Source organism: Mirounga leonina, unplaced genomic scaffold (genome assembly GCF_011800145.1).
Source record: "Mirounga leonina isolate KUSES-001 unplaced genomic scaffold, KU_Mleo_1.0 Mir_174, whole genome shotgun sequence".
NCBI classification, from domain to species: domain Eukaryota; kingdom Metazoa; phylum Chordata; class Mammalia; order Carnivora; family Phocidae; genus Mirounga; species Mirounga leonina.
Window position 1 is genome coordinate 21,126,634 of NW_023270451.1, and position 24,424 is coordinate 21,151,057.

General features: G+C 37.0%; 1 protein-coding gene across 1 annotated transcript in view; it reads right to left on the reverse strand.

Annotated features, from left to right (window-relative positions):
- CALCR (calcitonin receptor) overlaps positions 1-24,424 on the reverse strand; it is a 57,716-nt gene that overhangs the window by 29,439 nt on the left and 3,853 nt on the right. The window contains exons 4-6 of the mRNA XM_035021389.1: positions 18,444-18,556; positions 15,218-15,309; positions 7,480-7,606 (exon numbers count right to left, since the gene is read on the reverse strand). Of these exons, the coding sequence (XP_034877280.1) occupies positions 7,480-7,606; positions 15,218-15,309; positions 18,444-18,556 (332 nt within the window). The remainder of the gene's footprint in view (positions 1-7,479; positions 7,607-15,217; positions 15,310-18,443; positions 18,557-24,424) is intronic.

Consider the following 24,424-nt stretch of genomic DNA (forward strand, 5'->3'; position numbering starts at 1 on the left):
GCTATGGCTTACTTACAGGAGTCTGAGTTTCTGAAAGCATTTTAAAATGCATCCCTCCAAATATGTCCAGTTCAAATGTAAATAACAAAGGCGTCTACAGTAATTATCTTCCTATGGGGCTGATTTTCTCAAATTTTAGGATGCATCAAAATCACTGGCAGGTTCTTGGGCCCCAGTAGTAGAGATCATGATTCAGAAGGTCTAACGTGGGACCTGAGATTCTGCATTTCTAGGGAGCACCTGGGGATCCTGATGCTGTTGGTCCATGGGCCACCCTGAATGGGTTTAGGGTATAGAAGGAACTTCCTCAGTACCTGATTCCTGTTTTGGTTACTCGCTGGCCTTCCAGTGCTGATAATCCTAATTATCTATGTTCCAGTAGACTCACAATGCAGTGGGGAAAGTCCTGACTTTGATGCACATGTATACTAAAACCTCATGAGAAGGAATTACAGTACTTTTTGTCAAGATGCCAGTGCAGTTGATAAATGAAGGAGCAAAAGGAACTCATATCAACTCGAAAACTGTCAACTTGTACAGTCTTTAAAGCTAGCTGAATGAAGGAGAAAAATCCCCCAGTCAGAAAGTCAGCATTAAATAACTTTGTAAGGAAGTACTGCAGTGTTTCTCCAGAGGAATTTAAGGATGTAACATTTTCAATTAAATGTGAATCTGTCATGCAATCCTGAGCTGATTTCTGATAAAGCCTCAGAGAAAATGAGCTTGAATCTATGGAACGGTAGTTGGGATTTGGTGTGTTTAGGGGGAAAAAATGCACTGGAGATAAAAGTCCCATCTAAGATAAGAATGTTGGAAGATGATCTACAAATTGGCAAAGGAAGCACTCTGGAAGTGTTCTGAAAACAAAGCCACAGTAAACAGAAAAGCAGGATACACATATGATGGAAAAAAAGCCTGTTAGGAATGCAACACGGGAATACAATTAACAGCTTGCTATGCTCAAGGGTCTTTCTCTATATGGTATAATGAGGATATTATGTCACTCTGCACTAGAGGTTCTCAAGCCATGATTGACTTAGTTTTATTTTCTCAGACCACTGCCCTTTTGGTGATTTCCTATTTACTAACCTCTGAGTATTCTCTGCATTCTGTTTTTACACTTAGTCCCTTTTGGATTTAAGCAGTTTTTTGTTTGTTTGTTTGTTTTACAAATGCTCTGAAGTTTCCAAATCTGTGCTGTTTAATGAAATGAAACCAGGTGCCACCATGGGAAAATGGCAAGTGCCTAAGGCCTAACGACAATGGTAGCAACTATAATATAAATAATAATAGCTAACATTTGAGAGTTGTTATGTGCCAGTGTTTTGAAGATTTTTAAGTGTATCAGTTCATTTAACCCTCACAAATGACTCTATGAGGAAGGTGCTATTATCATCTGCTCTTTACACATTAGCAAAGTGAGGTTAAGTACATTGCTTAACATTGCAGAATGATCTGTAAGTAAGTATAAGAGCTAAGGATTTGAGAGCCTGTAAGATCAGTAGGATCAATGCTATAGTATTTGGAGCAATCCAGCTAAGCACAGCAAATATCAGACTGACTTGCTCCATGGCTTTCTAGCAATGAACCAACAGAATGTACCACCAAGGGAGAGTACAAAATTCCTTCTATCTCAAGTAGAAGCTTTTTGAGAATGAAAATAAATCTATAAGAAATTCATGATAGCCTAGCTGCAAATGTTGACACGAAGCCTCACTACATAAACCATCTCACAAGGTACCATTTGTAAGACACTGATTTCCTGTGCTGAGGAACCACCCAGATTGGCCAGATGAGAGAAACTACAGGTTGGGTTGATGTTTTATAGCCATTTTAGGAAAAAATTCCTCAAATCCATATGGGAAAATGGCCAATTATAAATAATACATTTTAAAGGAAATAAAGAAATCCTCCATACTTTTCTGCACCATATGATCTTGGTTAAAATACCATTTATTGGTTTTGACAAATAAGAAAAGTGAAATGGCATAAATGACAGAGTAGGATATTTCCTTACCATCATTCTCTCTGCATTGTCCCTCAGATCCATCATACGTTTTCATCCTCAGTCTAATTTCTTCCATAAGCTACTAAAGTGGATAATTCCAATATATTTTTACCTGCATTGATCTCTCTCATCTCAAAAACTCTGCTGTCCCTGTCACGTCTCTCACACTGAGATGCCCTCCCTTGCACCAGCCTCCTCTGGGCTGAGTATGAGATGAAACCCAGTTTCCAACCCTGGGTTTCATCTATCTCTGATGTCTCAGTTCTGGGCATCCATTCCAAACTGATCTTCCTGTGACTAGGATAAAGTTCTGACAGTCTGGTGGCTCATCTGTCCCGAACAAATTAGAATTAGAAGAAATTCACTTTGTTTTTCACAACTTGGGGCTCATTTGACTTTACTTATATAAGAGGCTACAGAAAATGTGACTGGATTATTTTGGCTTTTGAAGTGCAAAATGCCCAGGTTCCCAGTAAAAACTAATCTGCCTGTATTGTCCCTTTTAGACCCAGAGAAAAAGTGCAGAGAGACATTTCTTTCTAGAAAATGACAAATATGCTGCCAGCTTCCTTTAGATTCAGTAAGAACAATGCTTTTAATTCTGCCTCCTGACTCTCTACATGAAGATCATCAAATAAGCAGATAGAACAAGAAAATGAAATTTTAGATATTATGGAAATGAAATGCTCAAATGACACAAATGACAATGGGCAATTTTCACATCACTCAATAAACTGAGGCTCTATTCAGCCCTTATTTATGCCATGAGTTATTTTGAGTTTAACTTTTTAAAAAAGAATATCAAGGAATGAAATTCTTACCCTTGGTTTTACAGGAGAGACTCTGCCTATCTAAAAAACTTCCAAGGGAAGAAACTAGCTACTTTGATGGGAAAGGGACCACAAACCCATGGGGATTCCCTACTGAGGAGTGAGAACATTGCTTTCTTTTGCCCCCAACTAAATAAACTCTTATAGAAGCAGTGCAACAGCATTTGGGATGATGCAGCCTCCTTTTACAAGAAATAACTTTCTTTTTAATATATTCCCTTGGGCACTGGGAAGGAAAATCTTTTTGCCTCTTAACTGCTGATTCAGTGACCTAAGAACTGGGTCAAAATGAAAAAATAATCCACAACTCTGCCTTTAGTTTGCTTAAGAGAAAAAGTGTCTTAAAATATATATATATATATATTTTAAAGGAGACACATACCTGAATCACAGGTAAATGGAATGCTGATAAATATGCTTTAATTTATGGCCTCAGTTATATATTTTTTGTTAGTTGTAATTTCAATCGATATTTGTAATTGACAATGTCCAATAACTACCCTTTTTCAAAAATTTACTGTGGGTTTTTTTTATTTTTTGGCCTTTTCTTGGGTTTTTCTTTATTATCTCCACTCTTCTTGGCTATGGAGAACCTTAATCTAAGTTTTCTGGAATGTCACTTTTTCAAGAAAAATGCAGTATTTCAAATAATTCATTTAAAGTAAATTTTAAATATATAATTTTGCATGTGACTTAGTAATATATTGATGACCTGATTCTCAGTGTTGAGATGTTATTTTGTCTGTCTCTTTAGAGGTAGAGAACTTTACTCTTAGGAAAGATGGGGATTTCCTACTTAAACTTTTCCTACTTCTTTTTTATCCCCTATAAATTTAAATATATTACAACAGGGAAAATTTCTCCTTTCTTGATGCCTGAATTTATAGTTTCAACTGCAGTTCACTTTCAGAGTCTTCTGGATGGGAAACGATACTTAATAAATTGGGCTTCTATGAACGCATTCATAACAGAATATGTATTTTCAAGGTGAGCTACAACACAGATTTCAAGATTGTGTCTCTTTTGGAAATAAGCAGTTTCAAGGATGAATAACATATAAGACATGTCCTACTTGAGGGTTCTTTCTTGCCCTTTCTTGAACTAACTTTGCTTAGACAGAGCAGCCCTGTGTTGTTTGCATACGGAGAGTTAGAGAAGAGATTTAGCAAGATCTCGCTGGAAAACAATAACTGTTGTAAATAGAAAACATACTAAACACAAATGACCTAGTTTTGGGGGGCCAAGTGCATTACGCTTCACAACTTACAAACATGATTTAATTTTTGTCATTGTAGCCATTTCTTTTTAGCCGACACTATTTATACGTATTTGGTAAAAGGTGCAAATTTCCAAATTTTGTCTTACGGAATAAAAAGACTTTTGGAAATGTGAAAGAGGGCACAGGGTGTTCACATATTATGACCGTTCCCTGTTTCCCACTGTCAATGGCTTATTATTGGTGGTGTATTCTCATTTGGTCTGCCCTCAGAGGAATGAGGCTTCTCTTTCAGGCACACAGTCTTTTTGCTCCTTTGTTTTCTGTTAAAAAAAATCTTGCAAACACTTGGAAATAGGTAAACAAAGGGCTGAACCCCCCATGTATGGTTGCGAGACATAGGAAACCGTTTCCACATGAGGTGTGATCCATTTCTAGGGATTGTCATAAATAGCTATGTTTCCCAAATTCTATGAATTCAGTTCAGCTTAAAGCCTAAAATTTGAGTTTGGGGCACTCAATAAACACTTGATTGATTGGATTAAATTCTACCTTTCAAGATTTTACAATTTTTCCCTAGGAAGTGTGTTCTTGGATAGCTAAAAGTAATAAGTCTGTTAGGTTAACAATATATTGATTGGCAGAACCACGTGCTAGTCATGCCATAAAGATAAGCTTCTTTCCTGATTTTCAAACTTAGATCACTTTGAGAGTGCCTAATGTGTGCAACAGAGCCACCCTCACTCCTCCATAAGAAAGCTTCCTGTTAATTTCTCTGGCTCCTCTATGCTCACACTTACATTCTCCCAGGAGATCAGCTGCATAGTAGTTGAACTGGGTCCCTAGACATCTGCTTAGAGGCTTTAATATAGGTTTCCAGGCAATAGAGAAGCTGCAAGGCAGAGCAGGGTTGACCTGGTGGTGGCTAGGAGGCAGTCTGTGCATGGTGACTGGCAACGTATATAGGCACGTCTGCCCCTAAAGTGTCCTATGAACGTGAAAACATCCAGTGATGATAACTCATGAGACTGTTAAGAGCAATGAGTCGACTAATGGATGAGTTAGGGAAGCCAAGTGCAGAGACCAAGGGCGTTAGTTATAGGGCAAGAGTTAGCAGCAACGCTGTGAGCAATCATTTGCAATATTGTGCCCTTGGGAATTTTTAAAAGCTTTATGCTTCTTTCGGGACTCCAGGACAAGCTCTTGGAAGTAAACAGGGCAGTTTTTATTTTTCTTGTTGATGGATAAGGTTAAATGGCTTTTGTATTTCAATAGCAAATCCAGAGAAATCCTGAATTTAGACTATTAGGGAAGATAGTAGGTTTGGTATGGTCTTACAATGGATGAGAAGCCCCCTTCACCCTACAAGCCTCTAGAGAGTGGGCTGATGGAATGACACGTGGGTATGATACCCCCACAAGAGTGATGGGAGAGAGCCTACTCAAGAATTTACAATACTTTATACTGTGACTGAGCACTGCATTGATTCTTTAATGACTAAAGTGCCATTTCCTGGCCTCCTCCATACAGTAGTAGCTTTTTAAGGATTTCCACACTTAATGGGATATGGGAAACCAAAAATTTGAGTCTTTTCTGCTGAGAAATGCTTAGTTAATTGCTTCTACCACTTAATAGGAGTCAGCTTCCCTAATGTATGTATCCAAATATGGACAATTACCACTTTGGAATGGTTCAGCCCATTTCTTTCTTTCTTTTTTTTTACTTTTTTAAAAATTTAAATTCAACTAACATGTATTATTGGTTTCAGAGGTAGAGGTCAGTGATTCATCAGTCTTATATAATACCCAGTATTCATTACATCACGTGCCCTCCTTAATGTCCATCACCCAGTTACCCAATCCCCCCACCCAGCCCCCCTCTAGCAACCCTCAGTTTGTTTCCTATGATTAAGAGTCTCTTATGGTTTGTTTCCCTCTCTGATTTCATCTTGTTTTATTTATCCTCTCTTCCCCTATGATCCTCTGTTTTGTTTCTTAAATTCCACATATGAGTGAGGTCATATGATAATTGTCTTTCTCTGATTAACTTATTTCGCTTAGCATAATACTCTCTAGTTCCATCCACATTGTTACAAATGGCAAGATTTCTTTTTTTTTTAATTGAGCCCATTTCTTTAAGAACACATCTTCCTAAGGAAATAAAGCAAGGGCACAATGTGGTATATAGAAGAGAGGGTGGGCTTCTGAGTGAGACATGTCTGGGTTTGAATCCCACCCCTAAATAACCACAGTACAGAGGACCTGTCCCTTCACTGATCCTCAGTTTTCTCAGTTAATAATAGGAATAATATCCATTCTTTGCTGGGGTCTTGGGAAGACTAGATGAAATGAAATTATTTTTATTAAAATCAGTTGACATTAAAAAAGAAAACTCATCAAGATAAACGCATTGGATCACATTCTGCAGGTAAGATAAGACTGTCTCAGATAATAGATGCCATGGTTTTAGAAGATGACCCATAATATCCTTCTGGATATATTCACACTGCAAAAATTATTAACACTGTGGATTCATTAGAAGCCAAATTAAGCTGCTTTCCCATGCCATGCCACTGTCACGCAGGATGCATGCTCTGGGCAGATTTCATGCATTTTTGTCTTTGGGTTGGCAGAGCTGTCAAATGCCAGTTTTGAAAGATGAGGCTATCTACAGATGCTTGCATAACATAGTTAAGCAGGGAAACAAAAATGAAAATATCCCTTGGTCATTCATTGTGTGCTAGATAGCTTCTGTTTGTGCTTTCAAATGCACTCTCCACCCTGCTCCCACCGCCCTGGGCCCAGAGAAACCCATCTGTACATCTCCATCAGGGTTTCCTTGCCCTCTGATTTATGGCTAAGCTAAGTTAAAGGGGATCATCAGCAGAGACTGGGAGATGAGAGTGAGTGAGCTCGGGGTATTTAAATCTTTTTCAACTCAAGACAGTATTTATATGGCTTACCAGAGTAAATGCATAGCTACTCATAGCTCAGTTGACTGGCGCAAGCCCAGTCCAGTGCCAGGACACTAAGGGCATTCCTATATAGGCTTACCTGTAACCCATTAGTGACACACTGAGGCACTGCCTTAGTACACCTCGTACTGCCTATGTTCACAAGATGTGCTCAGTAAATTTCCCATAGATGTGAATACATTTTTTGAGTAGTAGTAAAAAGTCATGATTTGTTGTACAATTCTTATTTGGTTATGATTGAATTATTCCCAACCCATTACTACTGCATATAGCAATTACTTCCGATAACTGTATAGAAATGACACACCATGCCTTATGCAAAATTCCACTGTAAAAGTAAATCCGATCACACATGTAAATAGCTGTTTAAGTCAGACAACAGCAGCATGTTCACTATTTATGGGGACTATGTCTTTAAGAGTAAATCACAAGCAAGTCATGCAATGCTTACCGGATCCCTTCTCACAAGCTCTCCATTGGGTACGACTTCAACCAGGTGGATGATGATAATCATAGAATTCAGAATGTAAGTCAGAAACATGTTCTTGTGCAGAGTCACCCTTTGGCAGCCAAGGCTCCTGGAAGAAAATGTAATAGAAAGCATTAACCAGTGCCAAAATGTGGAAGGACCTGGAAAAAAAATATTTTGGTAATATTTGTAATATTTCCTTTAGCAATCAGTGAGAGACCTGTAGGAATAAGTGAGGCTGGTCCCATCTTTAAGACTCATTACCACTTTACTGCCTGATTTTTACAAACAGTTTTCCAGTCACGGTAGCTCATAGTTTTCAGTCCTCAGGGTGACTTCATACAATAACTGAAAGAGTGAGTGATAAAATCACTTTTAATTATAACAAATGTCATGAAATTAATTAAGAGAAGGACTCTTACAAGAGAAACCATTAGGGTTTGGAGTGTGCTTCAGATGAAAAGTCGAATATTCATTGATGTAACCAGGCAGAAATCATGTGGCAAATGGGATAACAGAGCATGAAGTCAGAACCAAGGCTGCCCTTGACAAAGTACTGAATTTGTGTCCCCGACCCATCCCAGACTTCATTAAGTCTCTGTCATTCTTCTCTTTTGCCATTTCTTCTAACATCTTATTTCTCATATTCCAACTAGAATCAACTCTGTGATTCTCCCTTTCCACATCCTCCTGATGGTGGAGCTGAGACACAGAGAATTCTAAATAGGCTCAAATTTGATCTCATTATGAGGCATATTGTGGTTTGCATCTGATGAAACCCATCCAAGTGCTGCTGCTTGTTGGCATAGCCATTTCCCACCTTTTGGATACTAAACAATTTGTTGGATTTTTCATTCCTTGCTCCTCCACTTCATAAGCTTGTACATATGTATTTGTGTGAATGAGCACATAAATAAACATTAGTTTGAATATTCTATTTCACTTTTTGATGCAAATGGAGAGAGCCCTGCAGGATGGCTACAACAAAATTGGAATGATTATCCTTGATGAACAAAAATCTTGCATTTACCATAATTGATCCAGTCAAAAAATGTTTAACATAATGTGAAAATTTAAAACATTCAGTTAATGATGCCAATGATTGATCACAGTAACTATTCCTAAAAAATCTTCATGGAAGAAAGTTAGGATTCCAGGAATTTTGAAAAGGGAATTCTGGGGAAAGATGAAATATGAGAATGGTCTGGGTTTATTTACAATGCTTTCCTAAATTTCAAATCAAAAGAAAATGCAATTACCTGTAGTAAAAAGTAGGTTTCAGTAATGAGGGCATCTGTTAGAGCATATTTTGATTATTGTAGCTACATCTTTCAACTTTCAGGAAGCAAAACCATTAATAAATTGTTAATACAGAATATTTTAAAATTTGCAACTTGTTGAGTAGGGATAGAATGCAGAACTTTATATCCAGGAAGGGTTTAGAGAAGAACTTCCACACACACACACACACACACACACACACACACGCACACACACATCCATGTACTACTTTCTTTGGCAGCAGAAAGCTCTGTTAAATAAACCAAACCTAATTGGTTTTATAATAGTACTCTAAAAGTAGGTTGCAAACTTAAGGCTTTAAAAAGAAAAAATTATTTATGTGAAACATCATACCCATTTATATTGCATAAACTCTTCAATATTGCAACTGCTACATTAAACCTGTGACCTGCCATTTTCCATAGAGTCATATGGCATTTTATAGTTCTTCTCACTGGGGGGCAAATATCTGTGGTCTCATTATTGGATTCAGCCTGGCTTAAACCAACAACAGTTGACATTATCCAGAACTAAAGAGTATGGAGGGGGGCGCCTGGGTGGCTCAGTCGTTAAGCATCTGCCTTCAGCTCAGGTCATGATCCCAGGGTCCTAGGATCCAGCCCTGCATCAGGCTCCCTGCTCAGCGGGAAGCCTGCTTCTCCTCTCCCGCTCCCCCTGCTTGTGTTCCCTCTCTTGCTGTGTCCCTGTCAAATAAATAAATTAAAAAAACTTAAAAAAAAAAAAGAGTATGGATGAATGCATCAAACAGTGCCGCTATTCTCGTGCCTGGTTTTCTTTTAACTAGGTAGAGTTCAATAATCTGCCGGTGTACGACATCAGTTTAAAGGACTGGTTAATGCTCAATCTAGTGTGTAAATCAAAAATATACTTCCTCTGCTGCTAGCTTATTACTCCCTGGCCCTTTCATTCCTGCTTTATTATGTTTTGTTCTTAACACCACCTCCTGACATAACATCTATCTCTTTATTGACTCTTATTTTCTCTTTTTTTCTCACCAGAGTGGGGGTGCTAAAGGAATTTGTTTTGTCCACCTAGAGGAGTGTCTGATGCCTTGCAGGGTTTGATACTCATGTTTTTAAATTAAAAATCTTTACATAAGAGTGGTTTTCTTCTTCAAGCTGTGACCAGTAAACAGGTTTCCAGTACATCAGAAAATTACATTAAATGCTAGATTGTCTCATATCTTATACTTTGTATCATACTGAACATTTGCCAAGTTCTTGCTATAGGTATTAGCTAACTAATATTGGACATTATGCTGTTGTTCAACAGTAGGGAAAACCTATATCCAGTGCAGTATTATGTACATAATGAGAAAATTATCTGGTTTAAAGCCAGATAAACTGTTAGTCTCCAAAGGAAGAATATGACTAGTATAGAATATGAGTTTCTGTGTCTTGAAGTTTCAATATAATTTCTGCTTATTGAGTTTAAAAAATTTTATTACACTTACTTGATGACATTTACACTCAGCTTTTTGAAGCAAGTTAGAGGTACTTTAAGTTTATTAAAATTCATTCAGTAATCCAACACATATTACTGTGTACCCATTTAATAATCCAACACACATTACCGTATGATTCGGACCTTCTGGTAGATGCTAGGGATATATGGGTGAACAAAACAGACAGCTTCTGTTTACAGGGACCTTGTATGCTACATAATTGTTTATTTACTCTTATTAGGATAACTGTTCTGAAGGAGAGGTATAGGATGCTAAAGAGATTAACTGAACTTAACGTAAGTAATTAGGTATTCAATTGTTCTCAATGCAAATGTCTTGTTGCTTGAATGAACATGATCTGTCAGATCTGAAATGTCTTAAGTAGAAAATAGCACAAACCTGATGTTAGCTATACTTCATTCCTCTTGATGAAAAGAAATAGGTATTTAGATAGACCGAACATTGCTTCCTTTTTGAATGACAGGGAACCCCAAGTACTATAGATTCTCTAATAGCAGGATAAGACAACATAATCTACTTCTGTCTTGGCCCAACCAAAGTGTCACTCATATGTGAGGAAGAGATAATGATTTACTTAGGTATGAATCTCAAGATGCCATATTTTAAGGCTAAAACTAAATGTTATTTTCATGGTTTTAGTTTACTCAGTGTAAATCTTCCACACTAAAAAATGTTTCAAGTAATTGGGAGCCTATGTATGTATGTATGTGTGTGATTTGGGGGAGCTTGTAGTTGTATGAGGAGACATTGAATATTTGCCTTGAGTTTTGCAGATTGCATAAACCAGTTTGATATCACAGCATAAGGAACAGCAGTGTTCAGTTCTTTATAAGACTGTAAAATGAATAGAGATGTACGTTGGAAGGCAGGGGGTGTCTTTATTGCCTTGCATTGTCTATGTTACATTACATTAGCCATACCAGCACAAAAGAAGGATTTCTTTGAATGTGACTTTCAATACTTTGAAATCGAACATTCATTTCGAAGTCACATTCAAAGTAGTTTCGATAGTCACATTCAAAGTAAATAAGGAAAGAAGCAAGTAATAAAACAAGTAAAAGTTGTTTTGAGTTTACTGGTGCATGCGAAAATATGCGTTGGTATAACTGCTGTGACTGGTACAAGCAGTTATAGCTTTCCTTTACCTAGAAACCCAGTATCTTATACATCTTTCCTCTCTGACAAGAGACTTTATACCTTTGGATTTAGCACAAAATCCTTATCCTTAAGGAACTCCTTTTCAATCATAATTCTTGCTTCTTTTCCTATTACTTCTGTTCTATGAGTGAACAGTTTGCTAAGACGTGAGTGACAGTTATCTTTTGTGTCCAGTCAGGTCAAGGGTTGGGTTGGGCGAAAGGAGGCTAGCTATCCTTGGTGCCATTGATTTAGTGGGTTTTCTGGAGCAATAGGAAGGCAACCAGAGATGTAGAATAGTGGCTACTATACAAGTACAAGATAAAGTGTTATCTCTCCATCCACTATGTAGATGTGACAGAGAATACTAGGGCATACTGAGTGAGTAGAGAGGAATCAGTATTGCTTCTGGAGGTCCCTGTGGAAATCCTTCTTTTGTGCTGGTATGGCTAATGTAATGTAACATAGACAATGCAAGGCAATAAAGACACCTCCTGCCTTCGAACGTACATCTCTATTCATTTTCAGGCAAGAGTAATTAATATTCAAAATTTAACAATCAGTAAGGCATGAGTATCAAGTAGTCAAAATGGATGTTAATGAATGTTCGATTGTGGTGCTTTCTTGAGAGAAAACAGTGAGATGTTTTAGTAATTTAGGACGATTCCACAGAAATGTCAACTGATACATTCTAAGTGGAACTGATGGGATAAGCGAATTTAATTGCAAACTTGCTTAAATGGCCAGGGAACAAACACAAATAAATGGCCACTTATGTGACTTTCTCAAGACAGTCTTCCCTAAGGGTATCTTCATCTTAACTCTCTTGTTGACATTTACTATTGGCATCTAGTAGTGAGGAGTCTTGCTGAATAAATTTGATGTTTCTATTTAATCCCTCTCTGTATTGTTGCTCCTAACTATTTTTTTCCTGCAAAGAAAATGAGTATATATATGAGTAATTTCCTAGATTTTTAGCAGCAAAGTATTGGCAGTTCCACAGCCTCCCATATATTTAGTAACTTTAAATTCCTCTGCAGGCTTTCTTAGCCTGCTGGTTTGAGGGGGACACCTGCAGGGTTATTCCTTTTTATAGACCCTATAAGGCACATTTTATGAGTTGAGAGTGAGATTTCAATGGGATGATTATGAATGGGGCATTAGGTCTCAAAAGTGGAGCTGGGTGTAACTTCTCATTTTGGTTTCATGAAAGTTTTATGAAATTGATTAGATTTTGCAGAAAAACTCAAGCCTGGGAATGTAGAATTAAGCAAGGGAGTGATGATTATATTTTTGCTCAGGTTTCACACAGATGATACCATTTAAGCACATAAATCATAAAAGCTTCCATTGTAATAATATGCAGTAAAGACTTTAAGGGTGATGTTGAGCATTTGAAAACAATTCTGGGAAAATATTGGTAATTAAAAGATAAAACCCAGTGATAGATCAGAATTACCTTTTTTATTTTTTCACTCTTAATATTTATGAAATGCAAATGTACAGAAAAAATCTGAAGATTCAGAAGCATACTTTAATTTTTTTTTCATACTTTAATTTGAAGAAAACGGATGCCCTTGATATTTTTAGTTTGGGTAGGTTTAAGATAAAATTAAGAACAAGTATAAAAATCAGATGTGACTGCTTTTAGATCTCAGCATGTGTGTTTTTCATATCCTAACCGTCTCCGGTTGTGTGCACTCTGGAGAACAAACTATTTCAGTTTCTGTCTTCCCATTACCGTATTCAGATTATAAATCAATAAGACTTGATTTTCCTCCTAAGATTTAAGTTGCTGTTTGGTAGGCTTTTGGAATTGAGAGACAGGAGGACAAAATTAGATGCTTTCTAGACAATCTGCCCCCAAATTCTCTTAAGGGTTCAACCAGATTAATTTTGTTCTGGGTCTAACTGGATTTGAGAAATATTTTACTTTACTTATGTGCTGCACTTTTAAACACACATCTTCAGTGGCTTCATACAGAAATGAGTGTTGAAGGAATATTCTTATTTTCTTAGCTGATTTGGCTCTCACATCTCATCACTTATTTAAATGACTGCAGAAATAAAGAACTAAGAAATGTCCGGTTGACATTTTTTTATCTTTAAACTCCTGCATACATTTATTAGCTGCACCATTACAAATTTGGGGGCTGTTTCTTTCAATTTTTTTCTTTCAATTTTTTTAATGGCTATATTAAAAATTTTAAAGGTTAGACTTTTAGTGACAGACTTTTTAATCAAAGTTGTATGGGAGCCATCATGATGTATTTATTCACCGTGGTCAAGTGCAGTTGAAAAATGAATAGAAATTCCAAGATTAATCATGCTATGTGTTTATTCTGATGCATTCTGATCATTATAATTGAAAATACTCTTCTAATTCTAGGAATTAATCCCTTATATCTTGTTGCTTTGTGTTTATCTTTCTCCAGTTAAACCATATATGGAAGGACCTCATGTTAATTTAAATTATTATTTATTTGTTTACTATTATTTATTATTCAGTTAAGAAAAAATTGCATTCAGTTACATTGCTTGGTCAGAGTAAGAACCTTGACTATATAAGATATAGACCTAATGTGATAATGGTATAAGATGAAGACAAAGATTAAAAAGGATCAAGGGAAAAATAATAATAGTAGTTGTGTTCAGGGTGTGCTTACAGGTGATTCTCCCCTTGGCTTAATTTTCTTTAGTAGTATCATGATAATATTTTAACAAGAATCAAATTAAGATTCTGTTATACTATGTATGAATCACTGGATATTTAGTTACATTATATATTTAGTTACATTATCACATCTTTAAAGTGTGGAGGATTATTTTAGTCTGAGCCTATGAAGGAGCTTTTCTTGACCATTTGTATAATACCACCACGACTAAAGAACATATTAGTAGAAGGAGACAGCCCAGTAGTATAGACATTAGTTAGAATTCTCACGAAAGGGTAATGTAGTGCCTCCTGCCTTTGATTTAAAGAAATCACACTAAGTTTAGGACATTTCTAGGACTGAATTTAACATACATTAACATCTCACATGCATGATGAAGTCATTCCTGAAAAAACAGATTCAATGTTTTAAATTCTCCGTTATTTCAAAATCAATATTTATACCAACTTAATCATTTTGCCATAGGTAATGCAATCAAGTGCACAGACATGGCCTCGGAATAGAAACCTCATTGAGATTTTACTCTTCAGAGTGTTAGAAGATAACTGTGGTTGAAGATGCTCAGTTTGCAAGGGCAAAACATTGACACTTAACTCTTCTTCCAGAGATTCTCCTTGGTCCCAGCTGAGTGAGTCAGGACCAGAAGGGAGCCTTACCTTCCTTCTATGGCTAAACACTATTCTGGGCTCCCTAGCCACACTTCTCTTCCAGCCAAATCCACCTATGATAAACTCATAATTAGACAAGGTGCATTTGAGCTTCTGGCCATGGCCTCCATATTTTAGGATGAGGGTGAAAGAAGGAAGAGGAGCCTCTCCTCAGTTCCTCCTGCAACCTTAGCCATGGTAAGTGGAGCCTTTCACATGTTAACACAGTGTACCTATGGGCTCACAGGACTGTTTCATTTTGGGAAGAATCATATTACCTTTGAAAATTATCTGAATCCATCTTATTTTCCTTAGAGATAGCGTTAAAAAGCATGTTTTAATTAATTTCATTTTCCTTGCTACTTCATAACTCCCAGTGCTGCATTTCTCTTGTGGTTTGCAGAAGACCACCCTTCCCCTAACTCTTGCAGTTTGCCATTTATTTCAGTACCTTAAAGAAGAAAATAAAAAGCAGATGCTATGAGGGTACTTACTTGAAAAACACGAAAATCCCCAGCGAAATCACCAAGGTGAAAATCGACAAAGAATGGCCCACGATAGCCAAGTAGTACAGAACGTATGCATTCTGGAACAACAACAACAACAACAACAACAACAACAACAAAACAGTTATAAAAATAAACAGGCAAATAAATGATAATAGAGGAGGGAAAATAGTTTCTATTTTTAATATCAGTGTAAACCAACAACTGTTCTCATCCTTTAAAAAAAATCTTCTAAAATTATAACAAATGTTTCAGAGAAATTATATTGAATCATAGTATTTGGGGTTAACAGGTTAAATATTATAAGATTACCAGTTATATTAGAAGATGCATGATGTGGTGGGAAGAACGTAAGACTGGATTCATCAACTCTGTTCTTTACTTGGAGTACTAATCATTAAGTCTTTGTGTGACTCTCATAAGTCAGTCACTTCCCCCCTCTGGATCTCAGTAGTCCTCTTCTCTAAAATAATTTGGTCAAAACTAAATGATTTTTAAAACAATTATGTGCTGCTTATAAGAAACATCATTAACTACTGGGATGCAGAAATACTGAATATAAAAGGATGGGAAAAGATGATCTAGGTAAACACTAACCACAAGATAACTAGTATCATATCATAAAGGTCCAGATGTTAAGTCAGGAAGACAAAACAATTTTTAATTTCTATTCACCTAATAATATAAACTCAAACCACATAAAGCATAAAGCAAAAGCTGATACCACTTAATAATCAATAGAACATATGGTACAAATGCAGTGTAGGTAAGTTGGATAATTTCTATGAAGCTTTTTTAATTCCTGGGAGAATTGTGGCATTTATGTACAAAGCATTACCCTTCAACATTTGATTCTTGTCAATTTCCTTGTGAAGAGCCTGATATGGAAGCACTGATTCTGCTAAAAGGCTCTTGGAGCCTGCAGAGTCTTTTGTTTGGTGATGTGCATTAATGCTGGACAGAAAAAAATATTGCCTTTCTAGGCGTTAGAATTTCAAAATGAACTAATCAACGTCTCCTGAATTGTGGCTGTTGTACCACTTGATGGGGCATTTACATATTATTTGCCACTTTCACTGATAAACTACTCTCCTAACAGCACCCTTTTTATCCTTGCAGAAATGATGACCAAGTTGGAATAATGGGTTTATAGCTAGAGCTGATGAAGACTTCAAAATAGCTGATACTCCCTTTCTTAGAAAGTATTTAGGAATCTTTGCAAGAAAACAAATACTCAGCTCCTGTCTTTTCTCCCACCAATTCATTTTCTGGCTACTTTTCTAACTTCACCACTAGACAAAACCAGGAGTGGCACTTTCTAAGAGTTCTTCCTTTTAAATAGTTCACCATATAGATCCCCTTGCTATTTAAAATACTGTTTTTTATTTGGATATGCAAGCCATGCCCCTAACCTCTGTCACTATTTTATTTTTATCTCTGTATATTTTATTTCTAAGAAAACTTTATATAACCTAATTCATTTTCTTTCAGTTGCCTCCAGAATACTTTAAAAAATATTTATTCTTCTGAAATAAAGTTGTCTAAATGTGTAAGATTAAACCAACAGCTCATAATTTAGTTGCCATTCTTGGTGTCATTCTTTTTTTTTTTTTTAAGATTTTATTTATTTATTTGAGAGAGAGAGTACATGAGAGGGGGGGAGGGTCAGAGGGAGAAGCAGACTCCCTGCTGAGCAGGGAGCCCGATGCGGGACTCGATCCCGGGACTCCAGGATCATGACCTGAGCCGAAGGCAGTCGCTTAACCAACTGAGCCACCCAGGCGCCCTCTTGGTGTCATTCTTAAGACTGAGAAGTGCTTCTTCTTTTTTTTTTTTTAAAAAAATTTTAAGTTGGTTTCTCCCCCTTTTTTTTTTTTTTTTTTTTCCTATATATAGCTGGAAGATTTGTGCAAAGAATTTCAATCATTATGTTAGGTTCTTGGAGGGGAACATTTATTCTTAAAGTACTTTATTTCTATTTTCTCAGACATGGCCAGAGTGAGGTCAAATATGGCAGCACTAAGAATTATTTATTTGGATCAGCACTCTTTGTAACAATTCAGGTAACAGGTTTATAATTTTTTTCTGTAAAATCATAATCAGGACTCATTCAGAAATTCCTTTCTTGGTGACATGTAATTTCCATCAGATCTTATTAAGTAAATAGCTCTCCATTAGGATGTAGACATGCATCTGATTCTCAGGGGGGTGACTAAGTAATTTGTGAAGAGGTGACGGGATTTGGTGCCCCCAGCCTGTGTCTGTGACAAGATATTCCTCTGGTCTCTAGTCAACTGGTCTCTAAGCTACCTATTCGTCTTGTTTACTTTTTGTTCTTGCTTGTTTTGTTTTAAACAAAAGGAAATTTTTCTATACTCCTAAATCTGCTCTATAGCAAACAGAAGCACTGATGGGCTTTTAGCTTCCAACTTAGTAATAACTTAGTATCCAGGCCTATCTTTGAAGGGAACAATAGGTTTCCGTTGTAGCACCAGGGCTGCTCAGGGATAGCCTGTGTGGTTAAATACTGACTGACCGTTTCTGCCAGCACGGTGGGGAGAGGAGGCTGATTGTGCGCTTAGTGATTTTTTTCAGATTTCTCATGTACTTGGAGAGTAGGTATCTGGGTTTTTCCCATTGGCTTAAATGTTTCCAAGCAGAGATGATATTATGAATATTTAACAGACGGTAAGACACAAATACCAACAAATCAGAATGGACTAAACTGCCACACCTGTATCAATAGGTAGATGAGAAGCCAGATTCTAAGGGTTCCTTCAAGACTGGATAGTAAGACTATAATGGGCATCTTGGGGCAGGGAATAGGAGGCAACTGTCACTTTGTGACTTGGGGGAAAAGATCTGTAATTTTGGGACTCTTCCGGTAGAAGAGAGATCTTAGAGAGTCCCTGGAAATGCTGCCTAATATCTGGCATCATGGGGAATCCCATCTCTCTTCCATGGACACTATTTCCCTCGTTATGAATGCCCTGATTCTCATGGAACTCTTTGATACCAAGTGCCAACCAAGAAGTAAAATGTCATTTTCTCTAATGCTACTTCATAGAGTCCCTAGAACTCACAGGCCATGATCTGATTTCCTTCTATAGAATAGGTTGGCTTCTTGGTAGCAGGTATTTTAAAGTTATGCATTCATTTCTATGTAAAAATAATGGCATTCTCACCCAATACCGAAATGTGAAATAGAACCTACCTTCAGTTTCTCAGGAGTGAAAGCATTACACATAGTGTAGTTGGACCAGGTTCGATTGTTCTCAGGATGTTTATACCAATCCCCGTTCTCATCACAGTATTTTGTAACCTTTTCTGTTAATGAAACATAACAGTTATTACATTGTGATCTCAAAATACCAAGAAGGAAAAATAAAGCTTTATTAAAAGCCATTCCACAGAGTTAATCACTTTATAGAACTTGAATGTGAATATAGGTCAAAGGAAACTACCCTGAATCATACATTTTATAAGATGTTTTAGTATGTGTTGTCTCATTTTATCTTCAGCAAAGCCATGTAAAGCCGATGTTGCTATCTCCACTTTATAAGCAGGAAGCAGGGAGTGAGAGAGGTTATAGAGTTTGAAATCACTAGAGAGTGGGTCAGCTGGGATTTAATATTGGGTCCATCGCACTAAAAAGTGCTACCTATACCGTGCCTCCTATTTTTTAACCTTACGTTTCTGATTTTAGAGAGGAACTATGTGAAAATGGCAAGACCATACTTTTCTTCATTTATATGCAATATATATTTATTAGGTTGACTGTATGAAACTGCAGTTTTTGTGGGTCAGATGGTCAAATACTGGCAATTTCATATAGTTAAGTCCAATAAAACAAAGAAGTCCTAAACTAAAGGATGTATCAAGGAATCATTTTTATGCTTCTCAAAAAGATTTCATTTGAATTATTTCTCTTGATCCCACAGAGGGCATATTAGGGATTTATAGATTTAGCCTTCACTATTTACTTATTGAATCAACTCTTAGGTGATAGTGAAATTTGCTGATTTGGCTGGATTGGCATATTAAAGATCTCTACTTTGCTATGGGCCGGGTGTTGTGCTAAGCACTTTGCAGAATCGTCTTCTTCAACGTTAATAATGGCCCTTTAAGATGGGTATTGGTCTTCCCATTGTACATATGAGGGAACTGAGGGTCAGAGAAGTTAAGTGAATTCCCCTTCCACAGATAGCAAGTAGAAAGGCCAGGGGTCAAATCCAGGTCTAGTCTATTTGATTCCAAAGCTATTGCGGGGCTACTAAGCTCTGTATGAAGCTTCATAGTCCTGCGACAAAGTTATCTACACTTCATTCAGTGACCCAAAGAATCATAACTAATTTGGTTGACTGCAAGATAGTATTAAAATTCGAATCTGATTGGCTACACAATTGGAAGAAAAAAAATTGAATTAAATAAAATAGAAATAATGAACAAGTGAACGTTAAAATGAATGCACTTGCCAAATTTAATCTGAGTTATTCAGACTTTCCCTAGTTCTCTGAAGTACCTCTGCAATGTGTTTATTGCCTCAGAGATCATATAGTAACCCCAAATTGGCATAATATGCAAAAAGATTTTGCCAGTGTATTTGGAACCTTCAAAAATTTTGAATTTTGATAATTTTTTGGGAAAAATATTTTTGAAGCATTTTTCTTCATTGGCAAAGGTAAAGAGCTGTCACACCAATGGATAACCCTTTTATGTATGACTTCTGGGGTTTTTTTTGTTTGTTTGTTTATTTGTTTTAGCAGAAATGTGGAAGTCTGAATCACATACTAATATTTGGAGGCTACTATTATTGTTTTAAAGGCTAAGAAGACAATTCATGTAAAAAAACTTGTCTGAAATATCACTGAGGTCTGATAATATTTAAAATAATTTTCTATCAGTAGTTCTGGTTAGTCAATCAATATGCTAATGGCTAGTATGAAAATTCTTTTATCTTTGGCAGTTTTTAAGTATAATTCAAAATTTTTTACTGTATGACTGAAACAGGTACTACCAAACTAAACACAAGATTCAAACTAAAAATTGTAGATTTGTCTGTATGTACTCCAACAATTATTTCAAGTGGCTGAAAAAACACATTTTTCAAGCAAAAGATGTTTTCAAGAAACCTATTAGAATCATCATTGCTTAATGTCAATTTGTTAGAAAGTTAAATAGAAAAATTTTAAATTGTGAATTTGCTGAGACAGTCACTGGACAAAAACTATTTAACAAATCACCATTGGACACCAATAATATTTCAAAAAGGGTTAGCACTAATCAGCATAGAAAAACTGATATTGATGTCGATGATGACCATTCCAAGCTTATTTGCTATTTTAAAAAAGTGGTTTGTAACGAAGCATTTTATCTTCTATTGTCAGAAAGTAGCTTATTGTTTTAAACAAAGTTATTTAGCTATATAAGGCAAAATATATTCTATGGAGGAGGAAGGGGTGTTCCTCCTGAAAAAATCCATTCCAATCATGGACAAGACTCTAGGAGATATTATTTTGTTCCGATGTCACTGAAGTCTGGGTCTAGGCATTTCCTGGTTCTACCCACCCATTGCGGCTATAAGAACTTGTCCTCCTTCACCTGGCAAATCTTTCAAAATTCGAAGAAAGGATAGGTCTAACTTCCTTTTCCAAACCAGACATCCCCATTTACTCACACTACACAGCTTGGTGTCCCTTCACAACCTAGAGCCACTCTGCATGTGCTCCATTTTGGTATTTCCCTCTGAAATATTCTAAGTTCGGACTGCCCCATGAAGAGGACAGCATGCTTATTTCACTCCAGATCCACATGGGGGAGCTTTTTACAAATTCTGAGGCCTGAACCCCAGAGATTCAAATTTGCTTATCTGAAGAGGTAACCAGGCATCAACATTTTAAAAAAGCTCACCAATTCCAAAGGCTATCAGGGTTGAGAATCATGGTCCTAAACCATATGTTGACCTTCTTGGCTCTGTGCCATTAATGTTGATTGTTTGACATTAAGGGCAGGGCCTTAAGTACATCCTTGTTAAATGTGCTTTTTACATTCTATCATATTCCTACAGGCTACCAGCCTCTTTTGAATTTCAATGCTGTTATTCACTCTATCATGACCTGTCTTTTACCAAACACTTCGTCTAAAATGAAATCTCTGTCATTTCATTAAACTGTTTTATCATTAAAATATAGCACTGGGTCAATGGTAAAATCCCAACGAATTTAAGTTTGTTGAATATAGATATTTTTAAGATGTGCTTTTCTTTTGAAGTGGATTTGTCCCCCACTTGAGAAGGTTCTTTCTAAAAACAAGGCTGATAAGATGGATCTATGCCTGGAAATCCCTGTTTTGCTGACCAAAACCTTGACTTTTAGTCAATAATTACAGCCACTTTGGCAAGAGCCCATTGCTGCTCTGGAATGGCCTTGTAGCCTCTATTGTAGAAAAGCTCTTTATGCCAATCAAGTTATCTCTAATGTAGTTGTCAAGTCCAGATGAATGAAGCATCATTTATTGGGAAGAGTCAATAAAAGCCAGAAAGATGATCATCACACAGCACTGAGTTAGAGTTTACAGGAAAGTAGTGCTGAGCAGGGCAGGACACTCAGACCTTCCTCTTTGCACAATGAAAATTTTCAGAAGTGGCTGCCCAAACTGGTTTTTAAAGTAGTCCCCTGTAATCTCATTTTCATTATCTCTGTTTTACTGGGGTGGAACTTTGGATCTCATCCTTGTTGGAAGCACCAAAGCATCTCTTAAACACTGACACAAGGATGGACTGATTTCTCTGCTCTAATCTGGATTCCAGAAACTTTCTTGCCTAGATTTTACCATTTGATGATTGTTTTTCTATCTTAACTGATGTTCTTACTTTTGGTCTATGCAAAGTAACCTCTTGTCATTCATACTCAGTGAGCAAAGGTAAACAGATGGGCTGGTTGACCCCAAAATGTGGTAGAAACTCTGACCAAACAACTCTTGGAAAAATCTGAAAGGCAAGGTTGTTTTTCATCATCTCTTATGCATGAAACAAACACTGATTCCTCTTTTCAAAATGCTATTTCTAGTCAAGACCAGATAATGCAATGAAGATCCTTCTTTCAGGACCCTGGCATTCCCTTCCACTGACTGAATGTTCTAACTCTCTTCCATGGAACCACTTCCAAAAGGATACTGAAGGAATGAGAAAGATGAGCACTGTGAGGTGTGGAGGGATTACTGTGTTCTGTTATATCACATCCCATCAGACGAGGTCTGGAGCTTGAGGTGGAAGGACCAGCTTCATGGAGCCCTGCCCCACAGCCAGCCAGTTCAACATCTGGAGCAACTTAAACATGCTCTGCAGCCTCAGGCTCACTCTACTCTCAGGAACAAAGCTCACCTGTTAACTGGGGCTTAAGCGGTGTGCCTGTAGCTTAGGTTCAGCATCTGAGTCTCTTTTTTATTTTTTTAAGATTTTATTTATTTATTTGGCAGAGAGAGACACAGCGAGAGAGGGAACACAAGCAGGGGGATTGGGAGAGGGAGAAGCAGGCTTCCCGCCAAGCAGGGAGCCCGATGCGGGGCTCGATCCCAGGACCCTGGGACCACAACCCAAGCCAAAGGCAGACGCCTAGCTGACTGAGCCACCCAGGTGCCTCTTTTATAACTAAGATGTATAGTCCCTTTTCAGTCTCTTAATCTCAGTTAATATTTCAATGGGACAGATTTTCTATCTAGTTTCTTGGAACAGAGTTTTTCTGGACCCAACACCTATAGTCCCTGAAGCTGGCTGGCTACTGCTTTTTACCCCTCTGGTACCCACCTTCCTCCATTGTATCAGTCTCATCTGATTCTGCCCTCCACCTCCTACCACCGCAGCTACTCAGTGTATTGGTTGAGCTTTTCTGGTATCTGCCACTTTCTTATCTGGACTTTCTTTATTATTTAACACATTTTCATCTTGGCTGCACATTTTGTCATAAGCAGAACTTTAAAAGATCCTCGTGCCCAGGTTATACTCCAAACTAATTCAGAATGTCTGGGGTGGTACCAGGCATGAGGATTTTGTTAAGTTTCCAAGATTCTTAGCCAAATTGAGAATCAATCACTACTAACACCTATCCAAATCCATCCCCTGATCCCCATGTGTCTAGTCTCTGGACTGAGGCTGTTATACAAACTCAAATTTTATCTCTTTACACATTCCTTGCATTGCTCCTGACCACTAGCCACTGGGCATCTTGGATTCCAGACCTCTAATCTTTTTGGATAGCTGATGTTTCTGAGATACATCCCATCAGCCCCCTTGCTTCTTACTTACTCCACTTGGTAGCTGGTACTCCCAGACCTTTATCCTGTCTATGCATCCTGATCCAACTTCCAATTATACCAGTGTGGCTAGATTGAGGCCTGAAGGAAAAACATGTCTTCCCTAGGAGGTTCTAAAAGTACTTCAATCTGCGCAAGTGTGTATGGGGATTTAGAAGTACTGTTTCTCAAATGCTTTTCCAAGACTGTTGCACTTACTTATAAAGAGAGGGTTAGGTAAGAGCTCAGGAGACTTTGTTCACTTGCAATTTTGTGTCAAATATTGTGTGAGTATATAAATTTAGATAATATATATGAAAATGTTTTAAAAAGTAAAAAATGATACTCAATGAGAAGTACTCCTATGTTACTTTTATAGCTAAAATGAATTTGGTGTCACTTACTTACTTAACACACATTTGTTGACTGCTTGTGTTGTGCTGGGCATGGAGCTGGATGTTAGTATGATCCATTCATTGTAACTTCATTAGTCTTATTTACTGAACATATATTAATAATCTACTGTTGGAACAGAAATCTAGCAAGTGTCTAGAGTTACCATTTTCTGATTTAGTTTCCCTTACACATGACAGTTTTATATAACTTTCAGTGTTATATAAAATTTCCGTTGTGTGTGCTCTATCAGTCCTGTATACCCAAAGTCTAGATCAAGTATTTGCCTAAGCCACCAAATGTGCGACAATTGAAAACTGAAAGATAACCACATTTAAGTAAAACTTCACAGAGTTAAAAAAAATTAATTTAAAATTTTATTAAAATTTTATATTAAATATTTAAAATATATAAAAATTCAACTTTCATTTAGAATTAAAGACCAATGTGCTCATCTGACCAGTAACGTGACCTAAAAAATAAGGAGAGCTTGAAATATTTGTACAACTCAGT